The following is a 21,367-nucleotide window of genomic DNA, read 5'->3' as shown; positions in this document are numbered from 1 at the left end:
TCAGGTCTTCCTTCAGCCTCCGATACTCCAGAGAAAACAGCCCAAGATGGTCCAACCTCTCCTTATAGCTCATACCCTCGAATCCAGGCAGCATCCTGTTAAACCTCTTCTGCACCCTTTCCAAAGCCTCCACATCCTTCCTGTAATGGGACGACCAGAATTGCACACAATAACACACAGAATTGCACTTACATAAGGGAGACATTGTTATTGGTTGTTGAAATCTAATACCTTATCTGATGTGGCCTTCATCTGACCGCAAACCTACAGTAATATGGTAAACCCTTAATCTGCCCTCAGTTGAAAAGGCCTCAGTTCAAAACCAAGCAAGGATGGACAAGAGATGCCCATATTCCCTAGTCCTGATAGAAGGTCATCAGTCTGAAATGTTAACCCTGTTTCCCACTCCATAAATGCTGCCTGACATGCTGAATCCAGCATTTTCTGCTTCTATTTCCAATTTTCAGCTCTTGCAGGACTTTGCCTTTGGACTAACTCTATATCTGAAGTAAAAAAAAATGAGAATCACACTTACTTTTTCTAATTAATGCCATTGGTTTTCCTGTAGCCTCACGAATGCTACAATCTAGAGGGATACGAAGGCAGGGGGAGACACTTATCAACAATCAGCTTGAAAAATTAGATAAAATTTTATTAGATTCCAACAAGATCATGATTCAGCAAATATCAGTTAAGCAGATGGGGGAAAGAGAGGGTGAGAGAGATTCAAACTCCCACCCCAACACTGCCACAAAATTGACACTGCAACCACCCCAAGCCCAGAACCAAATTAGCTTCTTTAAAACACCATCAAAGTATATCTGCCAAATGTCCAGCCCACTGCAGCTTATCTGTGCAGGAGGACAGGAAATTGATTGACTCATCTCGGAGTCAACTTGCAGCTCTGGTCTGAAATCATGAAGAACATTAGAAGTGGGAGCAGAATCTGATCTATCTGATGCTATGTGCCTGTGATGCTGCTGCAAGTAAGTTTTTCATTGCACCTGTGCAGACATGTCCTTGTGCATATGACAATAAACTCGACTTTGAATTTGAGAAGTGGGCCATACAGCTTTCTGACACTGCTCCACCATTCAATAGGATCAAGGCCAATCCTGAAACTGTGCTGTACTGTTCTATGTTCTATGTTCCATGTTCTATGTACTTTCCCATCTGAGCCCCTGTATCCCTTCAGTCCTAAAGTGACGAACCCATAGTATGAGACTATGACTCTCATTCTAGAGCCTCCCGCCAGGGGAGCAGCCTCTCACCTTTAACACTGTCAAGCCCTCTAAAAATTTGATATATTCAATGAGATCCCTCTTCATTCTTCAAACCCATGATGATACAGGTCTATTCTACTCACTCTCTCCTCATGGAACATGGGATCAACTCATTAAACTTCTGTTGCATCTTCTAAAGGAAAGCTGTACATTGAGAAGAGTAAATGTGTACGCAATATTCCACCAACAAAAGCTCTGTATAGCTGCATCAAGACTTCCTAACTCTTATTGCAAACCACTGCAATAAAGTCTAACATTAATCTGCCTTCCTGATTGTTTGCTGTATCTGTCGTACAGTGGAGAGGGCTTCAAGCAGGCAAGCAGAAATTCAGTTTTTGGGAGGAATTCAGTGGGAACGTGTATTCTTTCCAAATTGAAAAGAAATAAATCCCAACCACCTTTTTATCTGAGTGGCTGCCCAGCAGGCTGTGCAGCATGTGTATGTACACCAAAAGGAAGATACTGAGCAATTGTCCAATGGGTGCCCTTCCCCAGCACTTTTCTGCAACCCTGCCCAAGTTGTTTCACACCACAATGTTTCCAATACCCTTACTGTCTAACTGTGAATGTAGACATAATCACCACCTTACGCTCATGCTCAGATGGACATACATTTCCTTCAAATTGCAATGGCTGTTGTACTAACTGGTTATCCAATGGGAATCCTAGAGAAAGTTTGGTCTAACTTGTGGAAACAAGTTAGAACAGCACCAAATGCATATGCACCCAGTGATGGACCTTGGCAGACTGTAGAGAAACCTGAAGCCTTCTGCTCAGTGGTGGTACATTGGACAAAGCCATGCCCATGAATGGACTTGCTGACAAAGCTTCATCTAACTGAGGGCGCACCTCCTCCCACCATTTATAAATTGGCATCTTCAGGATGAAGATAGCAGTACCAGAAGACTCACATTTCAAGCCTAACTCCTGTCTTTCTGTTTTGATCACAAGCCTTATATTCCTTCTCATGACTACAAAAACTTTTTTCTCTGTAGAAGTTCAAAAGCAGAGTTAAAGTAAAAGAATGAGACGCATTGAAATCATGCTTTATGCGTTCTTTTCAGGACAGCCCAAAGCACTTCACATCCAATGATGTACTGTTTGAGGTGTAGTCGCTGTTACAAAGGAAACGCAACAGCCAATTCATTCACAGCAAACTTCCACAAATAGCTGTGAGATAGATAGATAGATAGATAGATAGATAGATAGATAGATAGATAGATAGATAGATAGATAGATAGATAGATAGATAGATAGATAGATAAATAGATAATCTGTTTTACTGATGTTGAATAAAGCACAAATATTATTTATGGCACACTTTAGATTGCAGCCCCATTCTTATTTAAAATTGTGCCATGGAATCTTTTAACATCTACTTGAGAGAGGAGACAGGGCGTTGGTTTATTGTCTTATCCAAGTACTTGCTGATCCAGCAGCAATTCATCATTGTCATGCAATTTGAGATTTGTTTTGCCCTGGGATCACACTGCAGCAAAGTCCTAGTCACCTCATGTAAGAGAAACAAGATTAGGTAGCTAGTGTTGGTTAACCGGGCCTTTCAGAAAAGGAAGAACAAGGAATTCATGGTAAACCTGGTTCAGCCACAACTGGATTACTGCGCTCATTGTTGGTGTCACGCTTTAGGAAAGGGCTCAAAGCTTTAGAGACTGCGCGGGAGAAATTTACTAGAATAATTCCAGAGGTACTTCAGTTGTGTAGATACACATGTAAACTATGTATAATTTACTGGATGTTAATTTAAGTTTATGTTAACTCATGTTTGCCCTTATCTTCCAGTGCACTGTGCTGCTGCTGCAAAATGCTAATTTTCATGGCATTTATACCCTGTGTACACTTGCCTATCACAACGATAAACTTGAACTAGACTGGGGAAGCTGGGGTTTGTTCTCCGTGGTACAGAGGAGTTTGTGAGCAGAGATGATAGAGTATTTGAACTGAAGAAGGTGATAAATGGAGTAGACAGAAAGAAGGAGACGTAAGTGACTGCAGACGCTGAAATCTGGAGCAAAAAAAACAAGGAACTCAGGGGGTCAAGCCGTATCTGTAGTGGTAAATGAACAGTCGATGTTTTGGGTGGAGACCCTTCATCTGGACTGAAAGAACAGAGGAAGAGATAACCAGTGTAAAGAGGTGAAGGGGAGGGGTGAGGCAAGAGCTGGCAAGCGATAGGTGGATCCAAGTGAGCAAGGGTTGATTGGCAGATGGAGTCTGACAGAAAAAAACTATTCCCATTGGCAGGAGGGTACAGGGAATGGAAGTGATGGCCAAATGGTCTCCTTCCATGCCTACCTGTTCTGTGATTTACAATCAGGTGCCTACTGAGTCATAAAGAGATACAGCTCAGAAACTGTCCTTTGGTTCGCTGAGTTTGCACCGACCATCAAGCAGCCAGTTACACTTATCCTACATAAATTCCATTTTTTATTTTCCACATATTCGCTTCATCTCCCCCCTCTACCAACACCTCTCCTGTTGTAGCAGCAAAGTACCTTTTCTGCAAAATTGTTTAGAATTTCCATTACACTCCAGACACCACTCATTGGGTAATAACCAATCTTAATCGCCCCTTCAGAAGTATAGACGGAGAGAAAGAATACCCGCATTTTATTTATACTTTGAGACACTGTGACGAGTCGACCTCAAGACCTCAGTCTCTCGGGACACAGAAAAACCACAGAGAAGGCCTCAAGGGTCAGGTTAGCGACTGAACATTGCCACTGTGCTTCAGGCCCCAAGCACAGCGTGAGCAACCAGAGGAAATCAACTTGAAGTCCCACCTTGTCACAAGGACGAGACAATTACCTTTGAAAAGAGTGCAGCAGGGTTTGGGGTGGTTTACAGCAGAGACAACTCATGGCCACTGTTTGTGGCTCAATTAAATTAAGGGGGCGTTAGTTTTTGTCTCATTCTGCACACATAGAGTTTGTAATAATGAAAGGAGCATGCATTCCTGCTGTCAGCAGGCGCTCTGAGTAAGTTACGTTGGCTTGAAGAAGGCAGCTTTTATTTCTGCTTCAGAGGAGTAAGACGATCGTTTCTGTCGACCCGACGGCGCTAATGCTCTGTCTAACTCCGCCGATGCAGGTTCTGATCTCTGCCGAGGATTTATAGGAGTAAATGATGTGCCTAGTTCGAAAGAGAGAGCCGCGCTTCCCACGAGTAGACTTGAACGTATCCCAGGCTAGAGAAAGCCTGCTGGTCCAACCGGAGACGGACAAAACCCCTCCGCGGATTTATAAACCGATTCTCTTACCTCTAGTCACTGTCCGACTCCGGCTGAATACATCGGTGGCAAGCTTTTCAAACAATCTTTCTGGCCTCCTTCCTGAAGTGGTTCGCTTTAGGTGAACAAGACAAGGAAAAAGAATGAACTTTTTTAGGGCAGATTTGCTGATTCGCCTTCGCCTCCTTTCCACGCAGACAGAGAGACAGACCCCGTCTAAATTAAGACCAGATGTCTGTGAAATTCCCCAAGTAGATCCTGTTGTTCCAATTCACTTTTCTCTCCCTCCCTCCTTCCACAAAATAAAAATTCCATCTGCGGGTTCAGTCTAATAGCCAGGAGCTAGTTAACGGGATCTTGGCAAATAAACCCAGTAAATCTCAAAAATTCACCAACTTCTAGATGCTTCGTCGCCGAAGAATGAGCAAATATTGAAAGGGATTTGTGGTTACATATATTAGATCCTGCTTTCAAAAGTTTCCACTGGTTATAATTTCCAGAATGCATGCTTACAGGGCCATTTGCGCAGTTCTTTGAAGACGTGAATATAAATCGTTCAAGTTTATTATCATGAGCATACATACCTAGGGTATAAATGCATTAAAATGAGCTTTTGCAGCAGCAGCATAGGACATTACAAACATGGCAAACATAAGTTAACATAAACTTAAATTAACATAAATTATACATAACTATGGAAGCCATAGAAAGGGTGCTGAGGAGATTTACAAGGATGTTGCCTGGATTGGGGAGCATGCCTTATGAAAACAGGTTGAGTGAGCTTGGCCTTTTCTCCTTGGAATGACAGAGGATGAGGGGTGACCTGATAGAGGTGTATAAGATGATGAGAGGCATTGATCGTGTGGATAGTCAGAGGCTTTTTCCCAGGGCTGAAATGGTGGCCACAAGAGGACACAGGTTTAAGGTGCTGGGGAGTAGGTATAGAGGAGATGTCAGTGGTAAGTTTTTTACTCAGAGAGTGGTGAGTGCGTGGAATGGGCTGCCGGCAACGGTGGTGGAGGCGGATACGATAGGGTCGTTTAAGAGACTTTTGGATAGGTACATGGAGCTGAGAAAAATAGAGGGCTATGGGTAAGCCTAGTAATTTCTAAGGTAGGGACATGTTCGACACAGCTTTGTTGGTCGAAGGGACTGAATTGTGCTGTAGGTTTTCTATGTGTCTATAACTTACACAACAAAATATAATGACCTTTCTGCAAGGTCAGAGAGAGAAAAAGAAATACAGATCATCTTAGAGCCTGTTGACCTCTAACTTTTCCTGGTTCTGATGAAAGATCTTTGACTTGAAAAGTTGACTCTTTCTCTCCACTCATGCTAAATGTTGCAGCATTTTCTGCTTATGTCCTTGGAACTTCCCAAAAGCACTCTGCAACCAACCAGCAAGGTAGCAGTGTGATTCTCACTGGGTATTCTGCTTTCAGGTGTTGTTTGAGGGATAAATGTTGAGGAGGATTGAGAATGGTTTGGGAAGTTTGACTCCATGCATGGGAAGGGCACAGAAGCCCTGCATGAGGGACTGAATGTGCACACCACCTCACAAACTACCTGTCCAGTCAGACACCTCCTGTCCCAGCTGTGGAAAAGACTGTGGTTCCCACATTGGTCCTTAATAGCCAGGTCAGAAACCACAGAACTAGGGTGAAAACAAATCATCCTTAGAGAAACTGTCTAAAAAGAAGAAATGTAGGCCAGGGTTTCAGGATACCTCTTTGAAATTGCACCAGGTCCACCTGGGAGAGAAATTGGGGCCTTGGTTTAATGACTCATCTGGAAGGCCGTACTCCAACAGGACAGTCCTCTTTAGTACAACACTTTTTCAGCATGACACTGGAGTATCAGCTTAAATTTCATGAAGTCCCATTGTGGACTTGAACCCACAAGCTTTTGTCTCAGAGATGAGAGTGTTACCCACTGAACTTATTGTCTTCACATCTTGAACAGCACCATAGCCTCCTAGCCGGTTTCTTCTGAAGTTGTTTGTGTTACGAGCCAGGTTGCTATTTGGTGAAGGTCCCTTTAAGGCACCTGGACAGTAGAGTTGTAATGTGTGTGTGGTGTTATCAAGACAGCAAGAAGGTAACAACGTGCTGGCTGTTTTGCTCAGTAAGAGTCGACATGAGTCAAAAGAAGAGAGAGAGACTGACTGCTGGTCTCTGTATTGATAGATGAAGAACAATAGTTGTGTCTGTCACTACAATCCACATATGGATTTTTGGAGCAATCAAGTGGAGTCCACTTTGTCATTAACCTGTACTGGAAAGCAGGTATTTCTGTGGGCGGCCATGTATCGAATGCCTTTGGGGTGACAGATACTTCGGAACAAAGCAGTGGAGATCATCGGAGATTGAGGTGTCGTATGGGTTCCATCATGGAACATGTGGATTTCGTAATTTCTCTCTATATTCTCTCTACATTTTCTCTTCAGTCAACAGCGGGTTTGCAAACGCCTTTGCTTACGTTTCACCTGATGACTTGTTGAACTGAACTTTGAGAACTATTCCTAGACTTGGAGTTTGGAAATTAACCACACACACACTTCGAGGTTAGTTTTGGGGTTAATGTTTAATATCTAATGTTTTTACTTTTATTATTATCATAAGTAGTTATTAATAAAATAGTTTCTAACACTTATACATGACTTGGTATGTTTCTATTGTTGTTGGTACGTAACACTTGCAAGTGCTTCCATATGAATTCCTGAAAGATCATGAGTCAGAAATCCAATCTACCACAGACCACATTCAGTTCACAGGCATGGATCCAAGCTTCCAGTTACCCATCACTTTAATCCTCCATTTCAACCCACTCTGACCTTGGCCTCTTTTTGAATGAAAAACTGTCTCCGCAGAATCGGCTTGACTTGCAGAGTACATATCCAGCACTTACATTTTTATTTCCGATTTCCAGCATTTGCAGCTTTTGTCTTACTGCCTGCAACCAAACTTTGCTTGGGAAGGGCTGTGGGAGGCTAGAGTAGGAAAAGGCCGAAGACCTTACACGCTTGCTGAAGCAGTGGATTTACTCTTGTCTGGCAGGTGTGACACTGAACTGGTTGCTGAAAAAGGGTTTAGTTAGTAACAGCATTTCTTTCTCCTGAGCAAAAAACAATCTGCTGGAGGAACTCAGCAGGTCAGGTAGCATCTGTGGAGGGAAATGGTCAGTCGACGTTTCAGCTCGAATTCCAGCATCTGCATTCTCTTGTGTCTCCTATTTCTTTCTCATATGTCCTGCTTTCAACGTTGACAGTGGAGTACACTTCATCTTGGACTACCTGACTTTATGTGAGGGGAAAGAGGAGGGGTAAGGTTCTTGGACTTGTTACCTAATTGGTTACCAATAATCCTTAATAAGTTTGACTGAGTTTGAACGTTCCTAATGTTCTAAATAGCACTAAGAAATAAGTCACAGCATCAGAGGAATGTATGGAAATAGAAGGCCATGTGTCTATTGATTGAGAAAATTAATTCAGGCTAATCCCACTCCCTAGAAGGTTTCTGCCTCCTCCACCTTTTCAGACCGTGAGTTTCATGACCTAACCTCTTGAGTAAAATAGTTTTAGCTCAGTTTCCGTCCAATCCTTCTACCTATTACAATAAATTTACAAACCCTAGTTAACCAGGTATTGACCTCAGTAATAACAATCAGTATTCAATTCAATGATATTACTCAATTTTGTTCAGGTTAAAAAAAAATAACCTCCTCCATTGAGTTCTTTGTGTTTTGTCCCTCTATGAACAGTGATGTAAAGTTACAACCTTTACAGAACTCTGTTCAGCCCCATTGAGGGTCTGGTGCTAGAATAGTTAAGATTAGACTAATAATAGAGGCACGGACTAATAATCTAAGGCATAAAATGGTCAATTTAAATTCAATTGACTGAATAAAAAACAAGATCAACATCACTAATGGTGGCTATGAAGCTACTATACTGTTGTAAAAACCCATTTAATTCTTCCTTCAGTAAAGAAAATCTGCTTTCCTTATCTAGTCTGGTTTATATGTGACTCCACAGTCAATGGCATTGACTCTGAAATTGTCTATCAGGCCATTTAGCTACTTCAAAACTGCTGCATGTAAATGAATGAAACACATGCTCATTCATTAAAACTGTTTTCCTACTTTCCTATCTCAATTACTGATGCTTATCTTGTTTGCTTATGATATTTCCACTTATCAAGAAAATCCCTAATTCAGCATTCCCATCCAATCAATCAGTTTTATTTGCTACAAGTCATCATATCACTGTAATTCTAGGAAAGGGCAATTTGGCCATGCTATTTCGAGCTATTGTGGAAGTCTACAAGCCATTTACAAGTAAAAAAAACCAAAATCTATTATTACATAATATTAAATCAAATCCTAATTGTAGATATAAGACGAAATATAAATTATACAAGGTATAAGACAAGGGTAATCTACACTTAGGAATGGGAAGATTTTAGTCTCAAGAAATTGGTGATGTCAATGCTTCTGCCTGAAGGAACACCCACAGCAGTTCCAGGGAAGCTGTGTATTGCCCCGGGAGGAAAAGAAGATGGTCGGTTTCCATCAACACAGGTGAAAAGTCCTGATGCAGGGTTTTGACCCGAAATGTCGACAATTCCTTTCCTCCCACAGATGCTAATTGACCTGCTGAGTTCCTCCAGCAGATTGTTTGTTGCTCCAAATTCCAGCATCTGCTGTCTCTTGTGTCAACACAGGTGAAAACTTTGGTGCGAATCATTAATAGGAAAGGACATGAAGCTGAGGCATGGCACAGCACAGGTGTACTTGGGTAATGAACAATCAGAACAAAGTGGCCCTAGCTGCAAAGAAAGCACACTAATTATCCTTGTCTTTTGACCTAATCTGTCATTTAGAGCCACCCAGTGGCCAAATCCTGGAAAATTAAGGAGGGAAATACGGTGGAAGACTTTGCTTCTCCAGCCTAATGTTACATGATGGAAGCAGTCTTACTGCAGCTCCACACACAGATGTGGCTGGTACTGGATTCATTGTTGTCACACCTGATTTTCCCATTGAAGAGCCTGATGTAGGTGTCTGTAAATATAGAGACATAAGAGACTGCAGATGCTGGAACATGAAGCAAAAGACAAACCACTGGAGGAACTCAGCAGGTCGGGCAGCATCTGTGGAGGGAACTGGACAGTCAATTTTTTGGGTTAAGACCCTTCATCAGGAGAGATGAAGGGTGTTGACCCGAAATGTTGACTGTCCAGTTCCCTCCACAGATGCTGCCTGACCCACTGAGCTCCTCCAGTGGTTTGTTCTTTGCTCCCATATTCATATAGTTTGACCTACCTCTCTCTGTAGGTCATGTAAATGTACTTTGGGTGAATTGTGAAGTCTAGATCTGTGTTCCTATTTCGTTTTCCACACACCTCAGATCTCTAGTCTTGGCTTTCTGAATTCAGTTTCATCCATCAGGAAGAGGACAGAGCTAAGATCTACAAGTTTTAAACAATCAACAGTGATACAGATAGCTCCCTGCATTTCTTTGGAATAATGTCATGGGATCTTTTACATCCTTGGTAAGAGCAGAAAAAGCCTCAGTTCACAGGCTGGATGGAGATGCAGACTTCTTCTCTTGGATATCTTCTACATTAGCAGATCTGGAAAATTACAGATTTCTTTGGCTGTTTATTAAATGGGTTTTCAACAATCCCCTTAACTCTGAATCTGGCAAAATGCATAGTCCATCTGTTTGTAGTTGAAAATTGCAGTCAGGTTTAATAACAGGCATAGGAGTCAATCAGCATACTTAAGCAGCCATACATCTGTTGCTTGCCTGCTGGCTGCTTGCACATTCACAGGCCTGATAAAAATTGCCTTCTATGGGACCTGGATGCTATCGTTCATACCACAGAGTTTCCTCCAACTCCTTTGCAAATTTCTAAGAATTACCTACCAATAATTTAGGCAAAAAACAAGTGGCTGACAGTTGTAAAATGTCCCCAGTAAATATATATTACACTGTTTTATTCTTTGGAGAGAAGGAGGATGAGGGGAAACATGATAGAGGTATACAAAATATTAAGAGGAATAGATAGAGTGGACAGCCAGCACCTCTTTCCCAGGGCACCAGTGCTCAATACAAGAGGGCATGGCTTTTCAGTAATGGGTGGGAAGTTCAAGGGAGATATCAGAGGGAGGTTTTTTTACCCAGAGAGTGGATGGGGCATGGAATGTGTACCTGGGGCGGTGGTGGAGGCAGATACATTGGTCAAATTCAAGAGACTGTTAGATAAGCATATGGAGGAATTTAAGATAGGGGGATATGTGGGAGGAAGGGGTTAGGTAGTCTTACGTGAGGTTTAAAGGTCGGCACAACATTGTGGGCCGAAGGGCCTGTATTGTGCTGTACTGTTCTGTTTTATGAGAATATAATCCAATGTATATTATATTCTATTTTTAAAAATGCTCCCCTTTAAGGCCACAATCCTATTCTTGCTAAGTATACACAAAATGAGGTCACAAGTAACTATCTGATATTCAATACTCGAGTTATCCTTCTTTATAAACGTGGTTGGTAATGTCATTTAGAAGTTGGAGAAATTCTGTAAATACCAATCTTTGTTACTTTTTTTAAGAGGTGTGCTTAGAAAATTAGGATTATACAGAAATGGAGGAAAGGTTTGCATTTATATAGTGTACTACACATCCCTTTCAGGACATCCCTAGTTGCTGTACAGCAAATGAAGTACCTTTGAAGTGTGGTCACTATAGTAATTAAAGAAACAAGGCAGCCCACTTGCATGATGCAAGCTCCAATGAAAAGCAAAGTTTTAATGACCGAATAATCTGGTTTAGTGTTGTTGATTTTTGGAAAAATGTTGGTCAGAATACTGGGAATAACTTCACATTTCACTCGGGAAACGTTTCACGTTTCAAGGGATCTGCATGCAGGCTTCTGTTTAACATCCCACCTGAAAGACGACACTTCCAACAGCATACCACTCCCTCAGTGCCTCCCAGGAATGTGCTCAAATCACAGGATTTAATTCCCAAAACTTCTTGGGTGGAGGCAAAAGATCTGCTAACTGCATCTGAACAACAATGCAGAAGTGTGCTGGGGAAGAAATTAATGCTCTTATCCACATTTAATAATATCAGCCTCCTGGTGTATTTTTTCAGTAAGTTGTATGTTAGTTCAAATGTTATTCTTCGAAGATATTGGCAGAGACACAGTGGGCTGAATAGTCTCCTTTGTTGCAGTGTCAGTCTACGATTTTTTTTTGAAGATGGACTTTTGTCCCTTTAGAGTAATAAGGTCCAAATGAAGTTTAACAAACACAAGCACAGGTCACAGTTGTTTGATCAGGGAACATGGATCTGAGATCACAAATCAGAACTATAAGGACTTAGTACTAAAATTTTAAAAAATGAACCATGATCCTGTTCAATGGCCATATAATCTATTCCTGCTCCCCTTTCTTATGTTTTCTACTTTGTGAGCTGTACTACCATTTATTTCAGTTCCACATCCAAAAAATACACAATATTAAGGGAATTATTTTATTCAGCTTTAATGATTTTGTTACATCCACAGTGCAATATCTGAATGCAATTTATTTTTAGCTCAGAGGTCTTTCACTGAGAAAAATCAATACATATTCTATTGGTAATCATTGTTTTGATTTCTTTTGAAATTTTGTGCTTTGGTATAAATAAAGCATGCACATTTTCTTGCCTTTCCGAGGTAGGCTCAATCTGAAATAAGAATTAAGTATTTGGTAATAGCAGTCTACATCTGAAAAAACACTTACAAAATTAACTTTGAACACTTGTTTTAAAACACTTGAAAAAACAAGGCTATGCAGGAAACCAACTATAGAGTGCTCCAAATTGACAGAGTCACACTGGGATCTCTCAAGTAGTTAAGGTTGCAGACTTATACCTTCCAAAATTATAGAACCAGAAAAAATATCAATTACAAAGCAGATAATAGCAGTTTGGTAAAAATAAAGACACTTGTACGCACAAAGGATAATTTTAGGTAAAAAAAAACTACTGGAGGAACTCAGTGGGTCAAGCAGCATCTACGGAGGGAAATGGATAATGTGTGATGTGGTTATGTTGCTGAGTTCCTCCAGCAGTTTGCTTTTTGTTTCAGATTCCAGCAACAGCAGTGTCTTGTGTCTCGATAATTTTAGGTACATGCTTAAATGTACTGCAAATTAGAATCATTAAAAATTGACTCTTTTTAAATCAACATTTATCTGAGCTTAAAGAATCCTTGGCTGATTGATTTTAATTTTTGGGTTGATTCAGTTTCTGCTTGTTCAATTAGTTGACTTTCGCAACAGCTCATAATTCAGGTTTTTCATTTCAAATTCCTTTATAAACTAAAAATCTATTAATTATCAGAAGAAAATATGACACAACAAACAGAATCTGGACTGACTTTGATAGGACACAGATGGTACAATTTGTACTTGGATGGATATTCTGATACCTGATGTATAACAGATACCAGATAAATGCTGAAATGCACAAAATGTAATGCTTGAGAGACCGAGAGATCATAGAATCATAGGACAGTATAGCACAATACAGGCCCTTCGGCCCACAATGCTGTACTGACCTTTAAACTTCGCCTATGACTATCTAACCCCTTCCCCCCACATATCCTTCAATTTTAAATTCCTCCATATGCTTATCTAGCAATCTCTTGAGTTTGACCAATGTACCTGCCTCCACCACTGCCCCAGGCAGCGCATTCCATGCCCCAACCACTCTCTGGGTAAAAACCTCCCTCTTCCCACCCATTACATGATGCCTCTGCATTAAATGATAAGACAAAGATAATATGAAATGTAGCAAACTAAAAATATATGTAGCATGATAAACAGGACATGTTAGCAAGTGCATCATTTATTACTAATAAATCTCCCTTGGGTCTGTTCAATGAGCTAGATCATACATTATTTTATTGATACTGCAAAATTTTACCAAGAGATATTCTGCTGTAAGGCACTGATGTATCTCTTAAGACTACAAAGTATTAAGGAAACAGGAACTTCATTCAGCATTTAGTTGCTGTGCAAGCTGAATTATGGCAGTTTTGTTTCTGTCTACTCAAAATACCTGTTTTTTTTCAGGGCCATTGAGGTAATCCTTGTAGGTCACTTTAGAAAAGACATCATCTCTGCTGACATCCCAGTGCAGTAATGAGGGACTACTGCATTGTGGCACATGCCATCTTTTGCATCAGGTGCTTATTATTTATACCTCAACCAGAACACTAAAAGAGATGATCTGGACATGGTCACCTTGTTGTCTGAGGGAGCTTGCTGCTACATTTCCTCAATTACAACAGCAACTATACTTCAAAAGTACTTCATTGACTATAATATGCTCTGAGACATACTAAAGTTGAGATATATTTCCTAGAAAAGACATTAGTTCTTCTTTGAGCTATTTTCGAGAACATTATTAATCTCCTTTTAGTAAAGACATAATCTCTGTGCTACTTCAGGTGAGAACAAAGGAAGTGCTACATTGTCAGACAAGCCTTTTTTTTGATTGAATCTTGATTTAAAGACTACTTCAGGTCTCCTTGGAAAGGGTAAGGTAGTGTAGTTAAGCCGCTGGATTTCTGGACTGCTAATCCAGAGACGTGAGTTTGAAACCCTCCATGACAGCTGGGGAATTTATAATCAAGGAATCAAATAAATCTGGAATTAAAACTAGGATAAGTAACAGTAACCATGAAACTACCAGATCCTCATAAAAATCAGAGAAGGAATTCTGCTAACCGTACCTAGACTAGCCGATAGAATGCAAAAGCCAATCTTCAGCTAATTTGATTCACCCCACAATATGAAGAACCAGCTGACAGTACTGGATACAGCAAAATGCATTGGGACCAGACATTATCCCAGCTGTAGCACATTGTGCTCCAGAACTATTGTAGCGGCAGCCAACACTGGCATTGACCCAAAAATGTGGAAAACATTGCTCAGGTATGTCCTGTTCACAAAAAGCAGGACAAATCCAATTCATCAAGTCACCTCCCAATCAATCTGCTCTCAATCATCAACAATGTGATGGAAAAAACACTCACTCACCAATAACCTGCTCACCAGTGCTCAAGTTTGGGCTTTGCCAGGACCACTCAGCTCCAGATTGTATCACAGCTTTAGACCAAAGAGCTGAATTCTGGAGCTGAGGAGAGAGTGACTGCCCTTGACATCATGCCAACAACTTTTGACTGAGTGTGGCACCAAGATACCATGGTGAAAATGAAATCAAAGGGCATCAAAATGAAAACACTCCAGTGGCTGTAGTCATACCTAGCACAAAGAAAGATGGTTGTGTTTGTCAGAGGTTTATCAGCCTAGCCCCAGGACATCACTACACAAGTTCCTCAAGACTGTGCACTTTGGCCCAACCATCTTTGGCTGCTTCTCCTTTCCATAAGACATAGGAGCAGAATCAGGCCATTCGGCCCATCGAGTCTGCTCCACCGTTCAATCATGGCTGATTTTGGATTTCTCAACCCCATTCTCCTTTCCATCAGAAGGTCAGGGGTGGGAAGTTCGTTGATGACTTGTAACTCCTTTGCAAATGAAGCAGCCCATGCCTACATGCAGCAAGACCTATACAACATTCAGACATGGGCTGATAAGTGACAAGTAACATTTGTGCCACAGAAGTGCCAGACATTGACCATCTCCAACATGACAGAATCAAATCACGTAGCCTTGGAATTCAATAGCCAAGTCCCCCACCATCAATATTCAGGGAGCCACCATTAATCAGAAACTCAAATGGACCAGCCAAATATACAGTGGTTGGTCAGAGTCTGGGAAGCCTGTGGAAAATGACATCTATTAATACCCAAGTCCTTTCATAGTGGACAATTCATTGTGGGCAATTAAGCTATCCACCCGCACATTTTTGGGATGTGCGAGGAAACTGGAGCCCCCAGGGAAACCCAGGTGACCACAGAGAGAACATGCAAACTCCATACAGATAGCACCCAAGGTCAGGATTGAACCCAGGTTGCTAAATCTGTAAGGCAGTTGCTCTATCAGCTGCACCACTATTTAATAATGGAGACTACTTATGGACTATTTCACAAATGACAATGGTCATATTAAGGCATACTCTACAAAGCAATTTCTTAAATAATCCACTAGTAGACCAATCTCCTTTGTAAAATAATTGATTAGGAGACCAAATGAGATTGTTATGAAATAGCAGAGTCCAAGGTCTGGACAATTTGGCCCATCCAGTCTATTCATTGTACCTGTGCATACATATACTTGTGCACATGACCATAAACTCAACCTCAACATGACAAACATAAGTTAACATAAACTTAAATTAACATATAACAATTCACGTGAATGTTTTCCTCACATTCCCTTTGCATCTTTACGCTAAAGCTTTATAAAAGACAGCAGTGTATAATGACAATTCATTATACTTATGAGAATTTCCTCACGTTCCCATTGTATCCTTATACTAAACTTTTATAAAAGACAGCAGAGTATACCGGTAATTCATTTTACCGATAAAAATGTTTTTCCTCACATTCGCTGTGCATCTTTATTCTAAAGTTTTACAAAAGACAGCAGAGTAAAATGATAATTCATTATATTTTTTCATCACATTCCCTTTGTATCTTTATAGTAAAGCTATATAAAAGGCAGCAGAGTATAATGATAATTCATCATAAGTACAAGAATGTTTTTTTCTCATGTTCCCTCTGTATCTTTATATTAGTTATATAAAAGACAGCAGTGTGCAAAAATATTTTCCCCTCACGTGCCCTCTGTATCTTTATACTAAAGTTTTATAAAAGACAAGAGTATAATGACAATTCATGAAAAGTATGAGAATGTTTTTGCTCACATTCCCTCTGTATCTTTATATTAAAGTTATATAAAAGACAGCAGCATATAATGTTAATATTTTCCCTCACATTCCCTCTATATCTTTATACAGAAGTTATATATAAGACAGCAGTGTATAATAATTCATGATGTGTATGAGAATGTTTTTCCTCAAGTTCCCTCTGTGCCTTTATCCTAAAGTTATATAAAAGACAGTAGCGTATGATGATAATATTCTCCCCTCACGTTCCCTCTGTACCTTTACACTAAGATTTTAGAAAAGACAACAGGGTATAATGATAATTCATGATAAGTATGAGAGAGTTTTTCCTCGCGTTCCCTTTTTATCTTTATACCAAATTTATAAAAGACAGTAGTGTATGATGATAATATTCTTCCCTCGGGTTCCCTCTGTACCTTTATACTAAAAGTTATATAAAACACAGCAGTGCATAAAAATATTCTTCCCTCACATTCCCTCTGTATCTTTATACTAAGGTTTTAGAAAAGACAACAGGGTATAATGACAATTCATGATATGCATGGAAGTGTTTTTCCTCACGTTCCCTTTTTATCTTTATACCAAATTCATAAAAGACGGTAATGTGTGATGATAACATTCTCCCCTCACGTTCCCTCTGTATCTTTATACTAAGGTTTTAGAAAAGACAACAGGGTATAATGACAATTCATGATATGTATGAGAGAGTTTTTCCTCACGTCCCCTTTTTATGTTTATACGTGTATGATTATAATATTCCTCCCTCACGTTCCCTCTGTATCTTTATACTAAGGTTTTAGAAAAGACAACAGGGTATAATGACAATTCATGATATGTATGAGAGAGTTTTTCCTCACGTCCCCTTTTTATGTTTATACGTGTATGATTATAATATTCCTCCCTCACGTTCCCTCTGTATCTTTATACTAAGGTTTTAGAAAAGACAACAGGGTATAATGACAATTCATGATATGTATGAGAGAGTTTTTCCTCACGGCCCCTTTTTATCTTTATACTAAATTTATATAAGACAGTAAAGTGTGGTGATAATATTCTTCCTTCTGTATCTTTATACTAAGAGTTATATAAAAGACGGCAGTGCATAATAATAATATTGTCCCCTCACGGTCCCTCTGCAGGTTATACACGAGGCAGCAGTGCAGGATAACTCCGACCAGGCCCCGCCGGGCTCCATTGGGCGACGGCGGCCGCTCCTCCTCCCTCTCCCGCCGCCTCTGTTTACCCATCCGGGCACCTGGAGGAGGGAGGGGGGGGGGCGGGGCTGGGCGCGGTGCACTCTGGGGAGGGCGTAGTAAGATGGCGGCTCCCTCTCCCAAATGGAGACGGGTAACCGGAGCCACCGGACCGGTGCCGCGGCCCCGGCACGGTCACCGCGTGGTGGCCATCAAAGAGCTGATGATCATCTTCGGCGGCGGCAACGAGGGGATCGTGGACGAGCTGCACGTCTACAACACAGGTGGGCGGGCGAGGGGAGGGGACGACGACGAACAAAAAGCAGCGGGAAGGCGCCATTTGCTGCCAGTGTCCAAGATGGCGGCCGGGCCATTGGCGCCCAACCGGCGGCGGGGACCCGTCCGACCGCCACCGGCCGCTTGCTTTGGGGCGACAGGCTGCCTCCTGGCCGGTGTCACCGCGCCCCCGGGGGCTCGGATCTCCCGGCCTGTTGTGTTGTGAGGGGGAGGGGAGGGGTCTAACGCCCGCCGGGGGGGAGGGTCCCGGCGGCGGGACGGTGCCGCAGACCCCGGGGCGGCCGTCCCCCCGCCGCCGACGCCGGTTGTCACTCATCCCTGGGGGTGGGTGGGTGTGTGTGTGTGGGGAGGGGGGTTGAAGTCACCGGCCGCCTCCCAAGTACATGGAGGAGGGGGGTGGGCTGCTGAGGTAAAGTCCAGTCCCGTTATCCTTGCCCCGCCGGCGGTGTAACGGGGATTCGGGTCAGCCCGCGGTGTGCACCGTCCCCGGGCCGTGTTTTTGTTGACGGTGGGCGGGGGGGAGGGCAGGGCAGGGCGAGGGCCGGGTCAGAGGAGGAGGTGGGGCCAGGGGTGGCCGGACCGCCGGGCGGCAGGGGGCGACCGCGGGCTCCCCTCCCTTGTTGACACTGGCGCGGGAACTGAGATCCACGTGATCACCCTCGCAGCCAATCAGCGCCTCCGCTGTGTCTGATCGCCCCCACTGTGTCCTTTCATTCTCCGCTGCTCGTTCTGCCAGTCCTGATGCCGGCTCTCTGCCCCAACCCGTTCCCCCCCCCCCCACCCCGCCCTCCGCCGATGCTGCTTCACCTCCAGCTATTTTTCGCTCCAGATTCCAGCATCTCTTGTGTCCCCATTGCTCTTTATCCCCCTGCCCCGGGTGATTACTGTTTCCCCTTCATACCTCACCACTTAGCCTGCCTCTGATCTATCCTCAGTCGCCCTTTCGTACCCAAGAGTTTAGCCTGGACTACGACCTCACGGTCTACCTTGTTGTGACCTTCACCTTATTGCACTGCACTTTCTCTGTAGCTGTGACACATTACTCTGTACTGTTATTGTTTTCACCTGTACTGCCTCAATGCACTCTGTACTAACTCAATATAACTGCACTGTGTAATGAATTGACCTGTACGAACGGTATGCAAGACAAGTTTTTCACTGTATCTCAGTACAAGTGACAATAACATACCAATACCAAATTGGTTTATCATTGTCACATGTACCAAGGTACAATGAAAAACTTTGCATGCTATCCACACAGCATTTCATCACATCAGTACTTTGAGATAGTACAAGCAAAAAGCAATAACAGAATGCAGAGTATAGTGTTACAGCTACAGAGAAAGTGCAGGGCGATGACAAGGTAGATTGAGTTCAAGAGTCCATCTCATCGTACAATAAGTCTGTTCAATAGTTTTATGACAGTGGGATAAAAGCTTAGAAGATAATTCCACTAGTTACCCTTTGTACCCCACTGTTTTTATATCCCGATGCTCAACTTTTATATCTTGATGCTCAACCTTCCATGTGATCACTCTCACTTCATTACCTTTGTAATATGCTGCTGAATTGTGTAATTTTTACCTTTACATTTTCCTAATGTTTTATTTAAGAGTGTCTGATCTGGCTCTTTTCTTTATAAATATGAATGATGGTATTTTTGTTAGAATTACTCTGGGTGATATTGGTCAGCATTTATGTCTATCCAAACTGATTGGATTGCTGGACAATTTTGGAGGATATTTAAGAGCCACTCACATTGCTATGGAATTGTAGTTATTTTAGAGATGGTAAGTATGGCACACTTCCTTTCCTGAAGGAAAAGTGCCATATTTACTATCTCTAAAATAACTACAATTATTCCAAATTTATTTAATTAATTGTGTTAACTTTAGAAAAGTCTTTGACGTTCTTAGTAATTTTACTAAGAATGATGTGATCTTTGCATCATTTGTTCAGGCCTCTTGGATTACCAATAACAGCCATGTGTCAGGTCAGCACACACTTGGTCTCCAGTCCATAATTTTTACCCCAACAATCCATGCGTGTACCTCTCTTTCCTTTTAAGAAAGTCCCTTAAATCTTTGACCAAACCTTCGGTCACCTGGATTTGCATCTCTATGTGGCTTGGTGTCCAATATTTGACTTTTGCACTTTTAAGTTCTGTGTGGGGTGTTTTACTGAATTTGAGGTCCCACATAAATGCAAGTTATTGTTGAAGATTTTGAAGGGGTTGGGGAGAGGGAAATTTTTCAAAATTTGTTTTGCTCTGCAGTAATCTCTGGGCATGTTTTTACTGGTTCTTGACCAAGTCTGTGTGCGCTTTTGAGTCATGATATTTTTTGTAATGAGAGTTGCAGCAAATCGTAGGTCTGTTTCAATCTTTCCTTTACATTTTTTTGATGTGCTTTAAACTCTGCTCCTTGGAGCCATTCCAGAAATGACACTTTGTGTAGGGCTCCCCCTGCTGTTCACATCTCTGTGAATGAAGTTTGCTATGCAAAACGCACTCTTAAACTGCTAATATTGGGGGAAAAGTCCTGATGCTTCACCTTCTAGATTTGCAGCAATTTTGTTTTTTAGCTTTTCAGTATTGGTGTTTTATTACACTTATGGTTAAGTGACTATTCTAATTTGGATGCAGTATGTTTTAAGTTCCAATTTTCTATTGGCTTTTTTGTACTATTTTCAAAAAATCTGCAATGAGTTGTATGGGAAAAAAAGTACATTTGATTTGATCTCTGTGAATGCAAGAACACTAGGTAAGTGACTTTTTAAGTGTTCATCTGTCATATAAACTTGATGTAAAAATATAAGTTGTAGTTAATTACACTTTAAACACTTCACCTACATATCTCACTCTTACAACTGGTATTATTTTCTATTTATTTTTTCCAGAATTAATTATTGTAAATATAATCTATGCTGTTCCAATTACTCTTGATTTTTGTCATGTCAAATGCATTGACTTGTTTCTGTGGATGCTGCTGTTTCCACAAAACTTGCACAATGGCCGTTTTTAATATGTGGTTCTATTTAGTGAATGTGCCAGAAGGATACCAGAAGTGAGCTTAATCCTCTAGTTCCTTTTTAGATAATTAGGTCAAATACAAGACAAATAGGCACTGAAACTCAAGATGACTCCCCAAGCCTGTCACCCTGAGGCTAATTGTGGTGCGCCAAATGTTCAGAACTGAACAGGGATTATGCCGTTGTAATTTATAAGACATGTTTGTTCTCAGCAATACATTTACCCAGTGAACTTAATGGGGCATTTGGAATAAAATTAATTGAAGCAGCTTTGATATTATGGGTGTCTAAATAACACTCAATGGGATAGAGATTTGGTACCATTCTTTGACTGGAATTTATAGATAGAATTTTTGCATTGGCAAAATTCTAATGGTACAAGTTAAAAACACAATGATGAAATAATATAATCTGATTTGTAGCAATGTTCTGGTTGGCAATATGGTATTTTG

At 41.4% G+C, this 21,367-nt stretch overlaps 2 protein-coding genes across 7 annotated transcripts in view; one reads left to right on the top strand and one right to left on the bottom strand.

Moving 5' to 3' along the window:
* The window catches only part of glt8d2 (glycosyltransferase 8 domain containing 2), a 38,136-nt gene extending 20,525 nt beyond the window's left edge, over positions 1–17,611 (bottom strand). Inside the window, exons 1-4 of one of the 5 annotated variants that reach the window (XM_052030375.1) lie at positions 17,522–17,610; positions 9,853–9,998; positions 4,561–4,645; positions 536–630 (exon numbers count right to left, since the gene is read on the bottom strand). In XM_052030375.1, the coding sequence (XP_051886335.1) occupies positions 536–554 (19 nt within the window). In that variant the 5' untranslated portion in view covers positions 555–630; positions 4,561–4,645; positions 9,853–9,998; positions 17,522–17,610. Of the gene's footprint in view, positions 1–535; positions 631–4,560; positions 4,646–5,043; positions 5,094–9,852; positions 9,999–17,521 lie in introns of those variants that run through there. The other 4 variants (XM_052030373.1, XM_052030372.1, XM_052030374.1 and 1 more) reach the window with 4 other exon arrangements.
* Positions 17,612–17,696: 85 nt separating this feature from the next.
* LOC127578302 (host cell factor 2-like) overlaps positions 17,697–21,367 on the top strand; it is a 53,825-nt gene continuing 50,154 nt past the window's right edge. The window contains exon 1 of one of the 2 annotated variants that reach the window (XM_052030171.1): positions 17,697–17,872. In XM_052030171.1, coding sequence (XP_051886131.1) covers positions 17,713–17,872 — 160 coding nt within the window. In that variant the 5' untranslated portion in view covers positions 17,697–17,712. Of the gene's footprint in view, positions 17,873–19,873; positions 20,648–21,367 lie in introns of those variants that run through there. The other variant, XM_052030172.1, reaches the window with a different exon arrangement.

This window comes from Pristis pectinata, chromosome 15 (genome assembly GCF_009764475.1).
Source record: "Pristis pectinata isolate sPriPec2 chromosome 15, sPriPec2.1.pri, whole genome shotgun sequence".
Classification (NCBI taxonomy): domain Eukaryota; kingdom Metazoa; phylum Chordata; class Chondrichthyes; order Rhinopristiformes; family Pristidae; genus Pristis; species Pristis pectinata.
This window is presented reverse-complemented; position numbering and strand designations above follow the sequence as displayed.